Source organism: Somniosus microcephalus, chromosome 1, assembly GCF_052327205.1.
Source record: "Somniosus microcephalus isolate GS21.2 chromosome 1, FLI_Smic_1.0, whole genome shotgun sequence".
Taxonomy (NCBI): domain Eukaryota; kingdom Metazoa; phylum Chordata; class Chondrichthyes; order Squaliformes; family Somniosidae; genus Somniosus; species Somniosus microcephalus.
In genome coordinates, this window is record NC_140987.1 from 338411484 (window position 1) to 338428433 (window position 16950).

Genomic DNA, 16950 nt, shown 5'->3' on the forward strand with positions numbered 1-16950 from the left:
ACATAAGTGCCAGGCAATGACTATCTCCAACAAGCAAGAGTCTAACCACCTCCCCTTGACATTCAATGGCATTACCATCGCCAAATCCCTCACTATCAACATCCTGGGTGTCACCATTAACCAGAAACTTAACTAGACCAGCCACATAAATACTGTGGCAACAAGAGCAGGTCAGAGGCTAGGTATTCTGTGGCGAGTGTCTCACCTCCTGACTCACCAAAGCCTTTCCACCATCTACAAGGCACAAGTAAGGTGGTGGAATACTCTCCACTTGTCTGGATTAGTGCAGCACCAACAACACTCAAGAAGCTCGACACCATCCAGGACATAGCATCCCACTTGATAGGCTCCCCATCCACCACCGTGAACATTCACTCCCTCCACCACCGGCGTATCGTGGCTGCAGTGTGTACCATCTACAAGATGCACTGCAGCAACTCGCCAATGCTTCTCCGGCAGCACCTCCCAAACCCATGACCTCTTCCACCTAGAAGGACAAGGGCAGCAGGCACATGGGAACACCACCACCTCCAAGTTCCCCTCCAAGTCACACATCATCCTGACTTAGAAGTATATTGCCGCTCCTTCATCATCGCTGGGTCAAAATCCTGGAACTCCCTACCTAACAGCACTGTAGGAGTACCTTCACCACACGGACTGCAGCAGTTTAAGAAGGTGGCTCTCCACCAGCTTCTCAAGGGCAACTAGGGATGGGCAATAAATTCTGGCCTTGCCAGCGACGCCCACATCCCATAAACAATTTAAAAAAAAAATTGTGCGCGCGCATCATAGACGTAATTGATTTTGGAGTGGATGAAGCACGGTCATCATAATGATACCAGATCATAAAGGATTAAATTAGAAGTATATGTTGCATAAATATATTTTGCATTTCCTGTGGATGTGGTTGGTGGGCCAAATGAAATTTACAAGACTGAAATCAGTATGTTTTTGCTAGGTAAGGGTATCGAGGGATTGAGAGCAAAGATGGGTAAATGTGGTTGAGGTACAGATCAGCCATGATCTAATTAAATGGTGGAAAATGCTTGAGGGGCTGAGTGGCCTACCCCTGTTCCTGTGCTTTTGTATTCTATTCCTCTAGAAATGAATCCCAGTACTTTGCTTGTACTCTTTATGGCCTTATCAAATTCGACACCATACCTCAGATTTCTGAGTCCAAATCATTTATGAATATGGTGAATGACGTAAGAAAACTACTAGGCACTTGATCTAAGTATTAAACAAGGCTTTAATCAACTGTTTTTCAACATGGAGATCTAGTTGTGTCCTTCACTAGTTCCTGTTAAAGAATGTCCTGAGCAAGCTGGGCCCATGCCCGAGTATTTATACTCTCCCTGGACAGCGCCACCAGCAGGCCACCCAGTATCATTTGTAATTTCCACATGAATGACAAGATTCATGTCAGTGAACAACACTGGTCCCAGCACAGATCCCTGGGGGACACGACTTCCCAGTTTCTGCCAGTCCAAGAAACCTCCCCTAATTCCCACCCACTGGTTTATGCTTTGTAGCCATCTTTCAATCCATTCTGCAACCTAGCCATGACTCCACATATCCAAACCTTTGTCATGAGTCTCCAATATGGCACCAAATCAAAAGACTTCTAAAAGTCACATAAGAACATAAGAACGTAAGAAATAGGAGATTTAATGAGATCATGGCTGATCTGATCTTTGGCTCAGCTCCATTTCCCTGCCTGCTCCCCATAACCCATCACTCCCTTATTGTTCAAAAATCTATCTATCTCCACCTTAAATATATTCAATGACCCAGCCTCCACAGCTCTCTGGGGCAGAGAATTGCACAGATTTACCACTCTCAGAGAAGAAATTCCTCTTCATCTCAGTTTTAAATGGGCAACACCTTATTCTGAAACTATGCCCCCTCGTTCTAGATTCCCCCATGAGGGGAAACATCTTCTCTGCATCTACCTTGTCACGCCCCCTCAGTATCTAATATGTTTCAATAAGATCCCCTCATTCTTCTAAACTCCAATGAGTATAGGCCCAACCTGCGCAACCTTTCTTCATAATCAACCCCTTCATCTCAGGAATCAACCTCGTGAACCTTCTCTGAACTGCCTCCAATGCAAGTATATCTCCCCTTAAATAAGGAGACCAAAACTGTACGCAGTACTCCAGGTGTGTTCTCACCAATACCCTGTATACTCCAACCCCTATGCAATAAAGGCCAACATTCCATTTGCCTTCCTAATTACTTGCTGCACCTGTGTGCTAACTTTTTGTTTTTCATGCACAAGAACCCCCAGATCCCTCTGTACTGCAGCATTTTGTAATCTCTCTTCATTTAAATAATAATTTGCTTTTTCATTTTTCTTACCAAAGTGGATAACCTCACAGTTTCCCACATTATACTCCATCTGCCAAATGTTTGCCCACCCACTTAGCCTGTCTATATCCCTTTGCAGTTGTGTCCTCTTCACAACTTGCTTTCCCACCTATCTTTGTATCATCAGCAAATTTGGCTACATTACACTCGGTCCCTTCATCCAAGTCATTAATATAGATTGTAAATAGTTGAGGCCCCAGCACTGATCCCTGTGGCACCCTACTATTTACCGTTTGCCAACCTGAAAATGACCCATTTATCCCGAATCTCTGTTTTCTGTTGGTTAGCCAATCCTCTATCCATGCTAATATATTACCTCCAACCCCGTGAACTCTTATCTTGTGCAGTAACCTTTTATGTGGCACCTTATCAAATGCCTTCTGGAAATCCAAATACACCACATCTACTGGTTCCCCTTTATCCATGCTGCTCGTTATATCCTCAAAGAACATCCACTGCATTGTCCTTGCATAATGTTTCTGTTATTGTTAAACATGACCTTTATTTTAGAAAACCTTGTTAACTATTTTTATTATACTCTCTGTCTCTAGATGTTTGGTTATCCGATCTTTCAGCAAATATTTCAGTATCGTTACTAGCACTGATGTTAAACTAACTGGTCTATTTTTCCCTGAATTAGTTCTATCCCCCTTTTGGAAGATAGGAATTAAATTTACTATTCACCAGTCCTCAATACATTAAAAAAAAACTTATATATGGATAAAAGTGTCTCTGCTCTCTCCTCCCTAGTTTCTTTAGGTATTCGCGGGCACAATCCATCTAGACCTGGTGCTTCATCCTCCTTAAATTTGTGCTTTGGTTAGTTTGTCTAGTATCTTCTTTCTTTCTATCTTAACTGTTGTAATATCTCTCTTCACTTCTTCGACTGTTGTCATTTCCTCTTTGTTAGCCTCTTCAGTGAAAACTGAGGCAAAGTAATTTCTTTCTTAAGTTCATCATATTTATTCTCTTTTATCATCCTCTCCTCTTTCTTTTATGTTTTACATTTGCCTTTTTCTTGAGAATTCAATTTCATCCATACCTATTTATCCATGACATTCTTGGCTAGTTGGTTCTTATTTTTCTGTGATATCCGAATGGTAAGGTCCAAAACTGAGAGAAGCAAGTTCTTAGGCAGAAAACCCAACTGTTTATTACACGGTGTAGCAGAGAGACATCTCTTACAGGCTGCAAGCAAAACACAGTATTTCTAACTGCACGATGCCAAGATGGAGGATTCACCTCTGAGTCATACCCATAATGCATTGCCACATTACCTTAATAACTGGTGCACCAGGACATTCACTACATGACCCATTACCTTAAACACTGGTGAATGTGATCCCTTACTATTTGGCTCCATCTGGTGGATAACTTAAACATTACATCCCAGATTACTATATTTTCCTAGTGGAATATATTTATGCTGAACTCTATTGATCGCGCCTTTAAATATTGTCCACTGTTATTCTACCTCTTTGTCAATATTTTTCTCCAGTTTACCACCATTCTCATCCCCTCATAGTTAACTTTTTTAATATCCATGTATCTATATCTCTGTCAAACATTACCTTCAACCTTATTATAATGTGATCACTACTCCCTAGATGTTCTCCCACATTTATTTCTTTTATCTTCTCTGGATCGTTTACCATTACTGGATATAGCAGTGCTTCTTCCTTTGTTAGGTTTCTTACAAAATGGCTGCAATTTTCTGCTTGGAGGTGGGTTGGTATCAGGAACAGTAGTCGACGGGTTCCGGTCCTGCTGCCAGCTCCAGCTGGCCTGCTGACATAATTTTTGGTTAATTAGACTAGTTAAGCCCACCATGTGGGTTACCCGCCCTCATCACAAGGTGCGGGTCTGCTGAGCTGATATGCTGACGCATTTGCAGTCGATGTATTTAAGGGCGCCATGTCACCATTGGATCTCAGGTCGTTTCTGGTGCTTCTGACTGCTGCTGCTCACCACGATGTCTGCAGAGAAACAAAAGGCAACTCCCCGCTTCAACAAAGACTCCCTCCATGTTCTTGTGGAGGAGTCAGAGGACGTCGGAGGTCCTATACCCAGGTGCTGGAAGAAGGAAACCTCCTCAGCAGACAAAGGCAGCCTGGCTGCGAATAGCTGAGGAGGTCAGAAATGATCGCATCCAGCACCAGCGCAGAGATGCACACCTCAGTGGGTCGTTTGCGAGACAGAGTAGTGTTGTCACCTGGTGTATCACAAGACATGAGTGAGTAAGAGCAGATGGTGGAGACAGGGACAGCAGTGGAGAGGCCTTGTCAGAGGCCGCAAGATACTCCTAGCTCTGCTCAGCTGCATGTAGACGCTGAGCCTCTGGGGCCATCCAGAAAGAGCGCGGTGCTGGAGTTTCAGGAACAAGTGCAGGAGGCTCTGGCTGGGTTTGTAACAATGGTGACAGTGAATGTGCAGAGAATGGAGGAGCCAATCTCAAACATGAGCAATGCCCTGGTGCATGCAATGGCGAATGTAGGTCCTGCCATGGAAAGGATGGCAACCTCCATGGAGGACATATATCGCCAGACTCAAATTAACATGGTGACTCTTCTAAATAAATGGTCAGCTATGGAGGATAGATGGGCATCTATCGTGGAGAGGAACCAAAGGTCCATGGATATCCCCATTATGAGGATTGTCAGTACAGAGATGGGTCCTCATGGCCCCACTGATGTGCAGCAAGGTGCTCTCCAGCTACTTGCTAGCAGAGAAGTGCGGGTGGCCCATGAGAGGGGGATGGTGGGAGACAACATGCAAGTGGGGGCTCCTCTCCAAGCGCTCCAACTTCCATCCCCTTGCCGACCCCTCGGTCAGAGCCCCAGATGACTGCTCGAGCAGTGATGGCCAAGTCTGCCCCTGTGCAACTGCAGGAGGAGCAGACTTTGGCGGGGCCCTCACAGGCTTCAAAACGCAGAGGACGAATGCCAAAGGCATCTAAGCAGGCACAGCAGGGAAGTGGGCAGGCTGTCTCTACATCTGCTGAAGCCACAGGGGTAGCACAACGTATAAGCACGCGAAAGAGAAAGCTGACGCATAAATAATCACAATGGTACTCACTTGGGTATTCTGATAGAATTCAATGTTAAGTTTCTCTCCTTTTATTATGTTGGAATAAATTAATGTTGTGTGGCGGAGACCACATAGGGACAGTAACACAATTCACTATGTATAGCCAATGTTGTTATCGCTCCACATTACGTATGGAACTTGGCCGGGTTATCGGGGCAGTGTCCCTTTAAGAGTCGTTGATTGTGTGATGATGTCATAGCCCTGCGACGAGGCCGAGTCCCTCAGTCCATGTGGAGAGTTAATAAAGCTAACACGCGTTTTGCTTTGCTGCTACGAAAGTCTCGTAATCTGTTGATTTCCAGCGACTCCTACATTGGTGACCCCGTTTCTCTTTTGGATGTTTCCAAAGACTTTATCCGAGATGGCGACGAACGCTGTTTCTCTCAAATTACTGGTGTTTTGGGAACGACAGGCTGCCGCTTGGTTCGCCCAGGCCGAGGCTCAGTTTGCACTCCGGGACATCACCACGGACGACACGAAGTATTATTACGTCGTCTCTGCTCTCGGCAGCTCCACCGCGGCCAGAGTCGTGAGCCTGCTCGAGGACCCCCTGGAGCACCACAAATTTGCAGTGCTGAGAACGCACCTCCTAGAGACTTTTGGACTAACTGAACCCGAGCGCGCACGCCAGCTTCTCTCTCTACCCGGGCTTGGCGACTCCAAGCCCTCAGAACTGATGGACCCCATGTTAACCCTCCTGGGCAAGCACAGGCCGTGCTTCCTCTTCAGAGAACTGTTCTTACAACAGCTGCCAGGGCAGGTATGGTCGGCTTTAGCCAACTCTCATATTAGTGATTTCCGTGACCTGGCCAAGGAGGCCGACAAATTTTTCTCCGCCGGGCAACAGTACTGCGTGGCCATGCGGGGCCCTGCCCCCACCGCCACAGCCCAACGGCAGCAGCCCCCAAGCATGTGCTTCTACCACGCGCAGTTCGGCCCCAAAGCTAAGAAGTGCCGGCCCCCGTGTAGCTTTACCGCGTCGGGAAACATGAAGGCCCACTCATTAGCTACCATGGCTGTTGGCCATTCAGGTGGTCTGTTATTCATTACGGACACTGACTCTGGACGTCGTTTCCTCTGCGACACCGGTGCCCAGGCGAGTGTCCTGCCTGCGTCAACCGTAGACATACAGGGGGGGAACCACGGCCCCGCCCTCGAAGCCACCAACGGCAGTTCCATCCATACCTTCGGGAAACGGAGCATGGCGCTGTGTTTTGGCGGGCAGCGTTTCGCTTGGGACTTTGTTACAGTGAAAGTGTCCACCCCCCTTCTCGGCGCTGACTTCCTCTGCGCCAGTGGCCTTTTGGTGGATGTCAAGAACCGACGTCTCATCAACGCTGAAACTTTCAGTTTGCTCCCGTGTTCGCTCAGTGGTTCCAGCACGACGAAGTTGTCCAGCGCACTCTCGGCCTCCGACAAGCTTTCCCGCCTCCTCGCCGGGTTCCCGGACCTCACGAAGCCCACTTTCTCATCCGCCGCCACCAAGCACAGGGTAGAACACCACATCCCGACCACCGGTCCGCCTGTCTATGCCCGCGCTCGGCGCCTCGACCCGGGGAAACTCGCCATCGCTAAAGCCGAGTTCGACACGATGGAGTGCCTCGGCATCATTCGCCGGTCGAACAGTCCATGGGCCTCGCCCCTCCACATCGCACCGAAACCAGGCGGCGGTTGGTGCCCGTGCGGCGATTACCAGTGCCTCAACGACGCTACGACCCCTGACCGCTACCCGATTCCACACATCCAGGACTTTTCCGCCCACCTGGCCGGGAAAGTTGTTTTCCCTAAAGTGGACCTCGTTCGGGGTTACCACCAGGTCCCCGTCCGGCCGCAGGACGTCCCGAAAATCGCGGTGATCACCCCGTTCGGGCTGTTCGAATTCCTCCGCATGCCATTCAGTCTCAAAAATGCCACTCAGGCTTTTCAACGCCTAATGGACACCGTGTTACAGGACCTGCCATTCCTGTTCGTCTACCTGGATGACATTCTGATCGCCAGCGCCTCCAGGACGGAGCAGGTGTCCCACCTCCGGACTCTCTTCGAGCGCCTCAGCCAGCACGGCCTAATCGTCAATCCGGCCAAGTGCCAGTTCGGGCTGTCCTCGATCGACTTTCTCGGGCACTGCATCACGAAGGATGGGGCGGTGCCACTGCCGTCGAAAGTGGAGGCCGTGAAGGATTTTCCGCGACCCCTCACAGTGAAGGCCCTGCAGGAGTTTTTGGGCATGGTGAACTTTTATCATCGCTTCGTTCCCCAGGCAGCCCAGCTCTTGTGGCCCTTTTATGAGGCCCTCAAAGGCAAGCCCACCAAGCTTGCCGTCGACTGGTCCGAGGAGATGGCCAATTCTTTCACGGACACGAAAAGGGCCCTGGCTAACGCGACCATGCTGGCGCATCCGCTGCCCGATGCGCCGATCGCTCTCACCACTGACGCTTCGGACTATGCTGTCGGCGCTGTCCACGAACAGTGGGTCAACAGCACCTGGCAGCCACTCACCTTCTTCAGCCGGCAGCTCCACCCCAATGAGCGAAAGTACAGCACCTTCGATCGCGAGCTTCTCGGGCTCTACCTCGCCGTCCGACACTTCCGTTTCCTGCTGGAGGCCCGCCCGTTCACAGCGTTCGTGGACCACAAGCCGCTGACCTTCGCCATGGCCAAATTTTCCGAGCCGTGGTCAGCCCGTCAGCAGCGCCAGCTTTCCTTCGTCTCTGAGTTCATGACGGACATCCAGCTTGTGGCTGGGAAAGACAACCCCGGCGCCGACTGTCTCTCCCAGGCCGTCGCCAGCGCCGTACACCTCGGCATCGACTACACCCACATGGCTGCCGACCAGGCCTCCGACCCAGACGTCCAGGCCTACAGGACGGCTGTCACGGGCCTTCAGTTAGCGGACGTCGCATTTGATGATGTCGGCACCACGCTCCTGTGCGACGTCTCAGCTGGGCAGCCACGGCCCATCGTGCCCGACGGGTGGAGACGGCAGGTTTTCAACGCCGTCCATAGCCTTTCCCACCCGGGCAGGAAGCCGTCACAGAAGCTGGTGGTGGCTAAGTTGGTCTGGCACAGGCTCAAGAAGGACGTTCGCAACTGGGCCAATACCTGCGTGGTATGCCAGCGCTCAAAAGTGCATCGCCATACTAAGGCCCCTTGGCGCCTTTCGCGGTGCCCGAGAGGCGGTTCGACCATGTTAACGTGGACCTGGTGGGGCCCCTGCCGCCCTCCCGTGGGTTCACCCACCTCCTCACGATGGTCAACAGAACCACCCGATAGCCGGAAGCCATCCCGCTGTCGTCAACAACGTCCGCCGATGTGCCTCGGGCGTTCATCAACACTTGGGTTGCCCGGTTCGGCGCCCCATCTGACGTCTCCTCCAACCGGGGGCCCCAGTTCACATCAGAGCTCCGGAACGCTGTTGCCCAAGGCCTCGGGTTGAGACTCCACCGCACCACCGCATATCACCCTCAGGCTAACGAGCTGTGCGAACGGTTTCATCGCTCCATGAAGGCCGCGCTCCGGGCCAGCCTCCGGGGCGACAGTTGGATCGACAGACTCCCGTGGGTCATGCTGGGACTCAGGACCGCCCCCAAGGAGGACCTCCAGTCCTCGTCCACCGAGCTCGTCTACGGGCAGCAGCTGCGGGTTCCCGGGGATTTCATCCCCAACGCCATGGACCCTTGGTCCGCAGCCCGTCAGTGGTCCGCCCTCCTGGAAAACGCCAAGGTTTTCGTGCCGGTGCCCATGTCGCAGCACGGTCTCCCTCAGTCCCAAGTTCCGCCCGACCTTCGTGTGGCGGAGTACGTTTTCGTTTGCCACGACGCCCACCGGGGACCTCTTCACGCACCCTACGATGGACCTTTCTGTGTCCTGGAAGCTGGGGACAAGGCCTTCGTGGTGGATGTTGGCAGTAAGCCGGACTACATTTCCGTGGACCGTCTTAAGTCGGCACACCTGGATCTGGACCGACCCGTTGGGTTGGCTCAGCCCCCGCGGCGGGGCCGACCTACGGCTCCTGCTCCCTCAGCCCACCACCGAGCGCCCGGGGACCCTCCGGCGACCCCCCCGGTCCCCGCCCCGGACTTAAGGAGCCATTTCGGCCGTGTGATCCGGGCCCCTCAACGACTGACATTGCCAGTTCTAGTGAATTCTGGGAGGACGTATGTGGCGGAGACCACATAGGGACAGTAACACAATTCACTATGTATAGCCAATGTTGTTAGCACTCCACGTTATGTACGGAACTTGGGTGGGTTGTCATTGCAGGGTCCCTTTAAGAATCGTCGATTGTGTGATGATGTCATAGCCCTGCGACGAGGCCGAGTCCCTCAGTCCATGCGGAGAGTTAATAAAGCTAACATGCGTTTTTCTTTGCTGCTACGAAAGTCTCGTAATCTGTTGATTTCCAGCGACTCCTACAGTTGTATGATTGTTTGACATCGTTGCCATTTGTGTGTTTACAACTTGAGGTGGCACACTGAAGGGTGAGGGCACCTTTTATATCCAGCAATGCAGGTGACAGTGGATATAGAGTTAACATCAGACAATTACAGCCTCAAGACAGAAAGGGCTGGATTTTGTCAGCCCCGGGGAGGCGGGTATGGAGGCGGGACTGCTGGTAAAGTTGCAGAATTTGGGGGCGGCTGGCAATCCCGCCCCCAACCCACCAGCCTGCCCCGGGTCCTGTCTCCCCGAGGCGGGAAAGGGATTAAAGCCTATTAACTGCCTGGTAACAGGTAGTTAACAGGCAGAAAATCGGATTATCCCCATTCTTAGCTCCGAAGTGCTGGCTTCTCAACCTCAGAGAAACCCGCTAGGGTGTAGGAGATGACAAGGAGGTCTGAAGGGGTTGGAGGGGTCTGAAAGTGCGATGTAGAGGTGAATGATGGGTGCAAGTGTGGAGTGGTAAGTATGTAAGGTGAATGTTAAGTGTTACAAAATGTTCACAAACCTTTGTTTCTGCCTACAGCCTTCAGCCAGAGTCCCAACATCTCCATTGTAGATATCACAGACTGGCTGTTGGATCCGCCAAACCAACAGCCAGGTGATTTCTGCAAAGTTGAAAGGTTTGATGAGTCCTGAACACAAGAACTCATCAAACTACACAAAATGCCAATGTTTGACAGCTTCACAGAGCTGTCAAACGATGATATTTCTTCTTTCAAAAGTTCTTGACAGATGGCATGTCATACGTTGACATGCTCTGTCAGTGACGTCCCCCTAATTGGCCTCCTGAGCCAGCTAGGCGGGCTTAACAAGGTCAATCAGGGGAAAGTCCCACTGGTTGGCCAGAAGCTGATGGAGGCGGGAATGAAAGCCGGCAAGCAGCAGTCCCACCTCCAAAAGCTTCTCATTGTGAAAATCCAGCCGAAAGTGTCTCCGAAATCATTAAATCAGCAACCTCTGACATTTGAAATTGAGCAGATGTGATAGCGCAGCTTTTAGACAGCAGTTGCAGCTGTGAAGTTTCCAGCTCCTTGGTCCTCCCGACACACTTACCTGTGTGGTCTCCGAATGTCATGAAACCCGATTAAAATGTTGGAAAATTGAAAAAGGCTCTCAAAATAGCAGTTAACAAGCACTTAACAAGGATTTAAGTGCCTTAAATCTCTTACCCGCCGCTTGGTGTTGGGTCTGTTGTGGAATCGCAGACCCGACACTCTTGAAACTCACACGGAGGCAGGTTCACGGCAGGTTTCTAACCTGCCGTCAATCATTACAACTTTAACACCTGAACCACCTCCGAACCCGCCCTCTGAGCGCTGGAAAAATCGTGGTCAATGGGTCAAAATGCCTTTTGTACACATTGTGAAAGCTCCATCCCCTTTCAGTCTCTCTCCCTGATAGTTTATTTCAGAGTAGTTGAAAACTCCATGATGTGGGTCTTTGTCTTATATTCAAAAGCTTTTCTTTGTTGCTGCTTTCAATAAAAAGAACAGAGCCCACTGGGTGACATTGTATCTGCTGCAAGTAAAGGATCGTTGCTCACTAGAAAACATGGCTGATGGAAAGCTCCTGGAGGGAATTTGGCAGCAAGTAGTAGACAGGGAGGCAGAACGATGGCCCGACTATTTAAGAGACACACTATTGACCAGAGGGAGCTTCATTCAGTCAGCTCACCATTGAGCTGTGCTACTAACCTACCCCTTGTTCCTCATGGTTACTGTAGTTTTATTTGTTGAATGATTTCAAGTAAAATCTTCCACTGCTGACTAATTCTATTTTCTATTTACCAGGTCTGGAAAGATGCTGCAACACAAATTTTCTATTCTCTTGCAGTGGGTTGGGGCAGTTTAACAACACTGTCATCCTACAACAAATTCCACAACAACTGCTACACAGATACCGTCATTGTGTGTGCTGTTAATTCTGCTACGAGTGTGTTTGCTGGATTTGCTATTTTCTCCATCCTTGGACACATGGCTCATGTACAAGACAAGCCTGTTTCACAGGTTGCACAGTCAGGTACCTGCAGACTCAAACACTTTGGCCTAGAAATTTGACTCGGGTGGTGGTGTAAAAAGGGTGGTATCAGACTGCAATGGAACTGAATATCAGGTGCTGCGTATAACGGGCGGCCGATCCAATAATGCCCTTTTTGTGTCACTGACTGAAATTAATTTCTAGGCCATTATCTTCTGTTAAAATGTTTCTTAACTGTGAGATAAAACTGTCTGGGTTCCACAATCTCAGCCTTTCCACTCTGTTGACAAAATCTGGATTCAGATGTTCAGAACCAGAGATAGGGGAAGTGGGAGGGCAGAAGGGTGGCAGGTAGGAAGAGGGCAGGTGGAAGGGAGATGGGCGGGGGAGAAGATGGGGAGTGCTGGGGAGATGAGGGTGAGGGAATGGGCAGAGTTAGGGGAATGGGGGAAAGATTGAATGAAAAGCATGGGGCCAAAATAAGCAAGGGGTCAAAGGATAGAGGAGAGAGGACGAGAATGATGAGGATGGGGAATGAGATCAAAAGGACAGGGCATGGAAATGCTGAGGGGCATGGGGAGTGGAGAGGAAGGGAGGGCAGGGGAGGGGAGAGGGGGAAGAAGAAAGAAGAGGTGGAAAAGAGGAAGAGGAAGGGGTGGCAGAGAGGGCAACAGAGAAGGCAGATGGGAATGCAGGAGCTAAGGCTGACAATCTCTCTCAGCAGGGGCAGGCTGGATTTGTTGCTCAGTACGGGGAGTGGTGAATGGGACTGGAATACCAAAGGGCTGAATGTTTCTGCTCGAGGTACAATCTGTGCTTCATTATTACAGGATTGATTTTGCTGCTCAGTTGGAGTAGAGCACTATACAGTTTGATCATTGCCACCTCATTTCTACTGTTTTGGTTATTTAGTTATTAGCTTTATTGATTGCAGCTCTGCGTTGCTTGGACATATTTAGCACTGAGTATACTAAGAGTCCTAAGGGTAAGATTTTTCACTAGCTCTACCAGAAGGAAAAATGATGCTACCATCTCAAAATTTGCAGGGCAAAAATTAATGCCCTGTTCCTGCTTCCCTCACAAAAAGAGTACTAAACTGAAAGATAAAATTAATGTCTGAAAATAACATACGAACATATGAATTAGGAACAGGAGTAGGCCACTCGGCCCCTCAAGCCTGTTCCGCCATTCAATAAGATCATGGCTGACCTGATTACTCCACATTTCCGCCTATCCCTGATAACCTTTCACCCCCTTGCTTATCAAGAATCTATCAACCTCTGCCTTAAAAATATTCAAAGCTTCCACCGCCCTCTGAGGAAGAAAGTTCCAAAGACTCACGAACCTCTGTGAGAAAAAAATTCTCATCATCTCTGTCTTAAATGGGCGACCACTTATTTTTAAACAGTGACCCCTAGTTCTAGATTCTCCCACAAGAGGAAACATCCTCCCCACATCCACCACGTCAAGACCCCTCAGGATCTTATATGTTTCAATCAAGTCACCTCTTACTCTTCTAAACTCCAGCGGATACAAGCTTAGCCTGTCCAACCTTTCTTCATAAGACAACACACCCATTCCAGATATTACTCTAGTAAACCTTCTCTGAACTGCTTCCAATGCATTTACATCCTTCCTTAAATAAGGAGACCAATACTGTACACAGTACTCCAGATGTGGTCTCACCAATGCCCTGTTTAACTGAAGCATAACCTCCCTACTTTTGCATTCAATTTCTCTCGCAATAAACGATAACATTCTATTAGCTTTCCTAATTACTTGCTGTACCTGCATACTAACCTTTTGTGATTCATGTACTAGGACACCCAGATCCATCTGCATCTCAGAGCTCTGCAATCTCTCACCATTTATATAATATGATTTTTTTTATTCTTCCTGCCAAAATGGGCAATTTCACATTTTCCTACATTATACTCCATTTGCCAGATCTTTGCCGACTCACTTAACTTATCTATATCCCTTTGTAGCCTCCTTATGTCTTCTTCACAATTTACTTTCTTACCTATCTTTGTGTCATCAACAAATTTAGCAACCATACCTTCAGTCCCTTCATCCAAGTCATTTATATAAATTGTAAAAAGTTGAGGCCCCAGCACTGATCCCTGTGGCACACTACTCGTTACATCTTGCCAATCAGAAAATGTCCCATTTATGGCTACTCTCTGTTTCCTCTTAGCTAGCCAATCTTCTATCCATGTTGCCCCCTACACCATAAGCTTCCTTTTTCCGCAATAACCTTTGATGTGGCACTTTATCAAATGCCTTCTGGAAATCTAAGCACAGTACATCCACCAGTTCCCCTTTATCCACAGCATGTGTTACTTCCTCAAAGAACTCCAATAAATTGGTTTAACATGATTTCCCTTTCACAAAACCATGTTGACTCTGCCTGATTACCTTGAACATTTTTAAGTGCCCTGCTATAACATCTTTAATAATAGTTTCTAACATCTCCCTATGACAGATGTTAAGCTAACTGGCCTGTAGTTTCCTGCTTTCTATCTCCTTCCCTTTTTGAATAAAGGAGTTACATTAACTATTTTCCAATCTAATGGAACCTTCCCCGAATCTAGGGAATTTTGGAAAATTAAAACCAACGCATCAACTATCTCACTAGCCACATCTTTTAAGACCCTAGGATGAAGTCCATCAGGACCTGGGGACTTGTCAGCCCGCAGCTCCAACAATTTGCTCAGCACCACTTCCCTAGTGATTGTAATTTTCTTGAGTTCCTCCCTCCTGATTTATAGTTATTTCTGGGCTGTTACTTGTATCCTCTATAGTGCAGGCCGATGCAAAATACCTGTTCAATTCAACTGCCATCTCTTTATTTTCCATTATTAATTCCCCAGACTCACTTTTTTTAGGACCAACACTCACTTTGTTAACTTAATTTAAAAAAATATCTATAGAAACTCTTACTATACGTTTTTATATTTCTAGCTAGCTTTCTCTCGTACTCTAATTTTTCTCTCCTTATTAATCTTTTAGTCATTCTTTGCTGTTTTTTATATTCTGTCCAATCTTCTGACCTGCCACCCATCTTTGTGCAATGATATGCTTTTTCTTTAAGTTTGATACTATCTTTAACTTTTTTAGTTAACCATTGATGGTGGGTTTTCCCCTTGGAATTTTCCCTTTTCGTTGGAATGTATATATTCTGTGTATTTTGAAATAGCCCCTTAAATGTCTGCCACTGCAACTCTTTTGACCTATCCCTTAATCTACTTTGCCAGTTCACTTTAGCTAGCTCTGCTTTCATGTCCTCATAATTGCCCTATCTCAGTTTAAAATACTAGGGGGGAAAATTCAGTTGGTTTGCGCCTCCCATTAGCGCCTTAAGAAGGCGCTAATGGAGCACAAAGCAACTAGCGCCCGGGCGAGGTGATATCTGTGCCTCTCGCGGAATTGACCAGACATTTTGCGGTGGCGCTTAAAAAATACCGCCCGATCTCCTGCGCACACAGATCTTGACTTCATTCGAGCGTGCAATGCCCTTGTGGCGCCCTGGAACAGAAATTGAGTGGTGCCCCCCTCCTTTCCGCCTGGTGCAACCAACGACAGGTAGACTGGAATGCTTCCCAGTCGCTGTGGGGCTGGGGGGGCGCTATTTAATGGGGGCCTCTTCCTGGATTTTTGTGTGGTAGACATTTTTGCACCACTCGTTCTGAGAGAGAGAGAGATTTTGAGAGAGAGAAAGAGAGAAACAGAGACTTCTGCATTGAATGAACGCTGTGTGAAATAGTTTTGGATTCTGACCATAACTTTGCAGGCACTTTGGTTTTTGACCTTCATTACTTTGATTGCCAAGGTACTATGGGGGCTGTACTGATTGGGGGAGTCGTCCTGCACCATCAGATTCGGAGGGCACAGAGATGCAGAGAGAGAGTGGCAACCATGGCCAGACGGAGGAGGGCCAATAGGCCTCTGTACAGGAGACCTTACGCTCCCAGGGTATTTCGCCAACAATTCTCCTACATTAATATGTCTGAGGAGAAGTGTTTGCGAAGGCTGTGCTTCAGCAAGGCGGTGTTCACTGAGCTCTGCCACCTGCTGCAGCCATATCTGCAGCCTCAACTGAGGAGCAGGACGTCTCTGTCGGTGGCAGTGAAGATAATAGTGGCTCTCAACTTTTATGCCACCGGCTCATTTCAATCAGCTACTGGGGACATCGTCAATATCTCCCAGTTTGCGGTCCATTGCTGCATCCGTCAGGTCACAAATGCCCTCTATAAAAGGAGATGAGAGTACATTTCTTTCCCCATGACCCCAGACACCCAGCATAAACGCGCTATGGGCTTTGCAAGGATAGTGGCCTTCCCCATGGTGCAGGGCCCGTTGACTACACGCATGTGGCTTTGCATGCTCTGCATGAGAATGCCGAGGATTTCCGCAACTGAAAGGGGTTCCATTCCTTAAACGTGCAGTTGGTCTGTGACCACAGACAGCTGATACTCGCTGTCAATGCCTGCTATCCTGGCAGCAGCCTCGATGCATACATCCTGTGCCAGACTACTGTGGCAGAACTTTTCCAGGCACCGCATCACCCAGGTGGTTGGCTTCTTGGGGACAAGGGATATCCACTGTACACCTGGCTGATGACACTGCTCCGTATGCCCAACACCCCTGCTGAGCTGCGGTACAATGAGAGCCATCAAGCTACCAGGAACATCGTTGAGCACACAATCGGCGTGCTCAAGCAACAGTTCCGCTGTCTGGACCATTCTGGAGGAGCCCTGCAGTACTCGTCTGAGTGAGTCTCCCACTTCGCTGTTGTGTGCTGCATGCTGCATAACCTGGCAATCCTCAGGACCCAGCCAATGCCACCAGGCCTTGGAGCACCACCAGAGGAGGAGGAGGAAGAGGAGGAGGAAGATGAGGAGGATGATCATCAGCAGCACATAGGCGGGAGGGAGGCACACAATGTAGAAACTGGAAGAGCCGTCCGTCAACGGCTGATAGCAAGCCGCTTCTAGGCCCCTGCTGAGGAAATGGCTTCTGACATTGAGAACAACATGAATGAAACCAACCCGCAACCCCTAAGTCGGCCAAGGC

General features: G+C 48.9%; 1 protein-coding gene across 1 annotated transcript in view; it reads left to right on the plus strand.

The window, feature by feature from the left end:
* LOC147124926 (sodium- and chloride-dependent neutral and basic amino acid transporter B(0+)-like) overlaps positions 1–16950 on the plus strand; it is a 182715-nt gene that overhangs the window by 108851 nt on the left and 56914 nt on the right. Inside the window, exon 8 of the mRNA XM_085994820.1 lies at positions 11688–11916. Coding sequence (XP_085850946.1) covers positions 11688–11916 — 229 coding nt within the window. The remainder of the gene's footprint in view (positions 1–11687; positions 11917–16950) is intronic.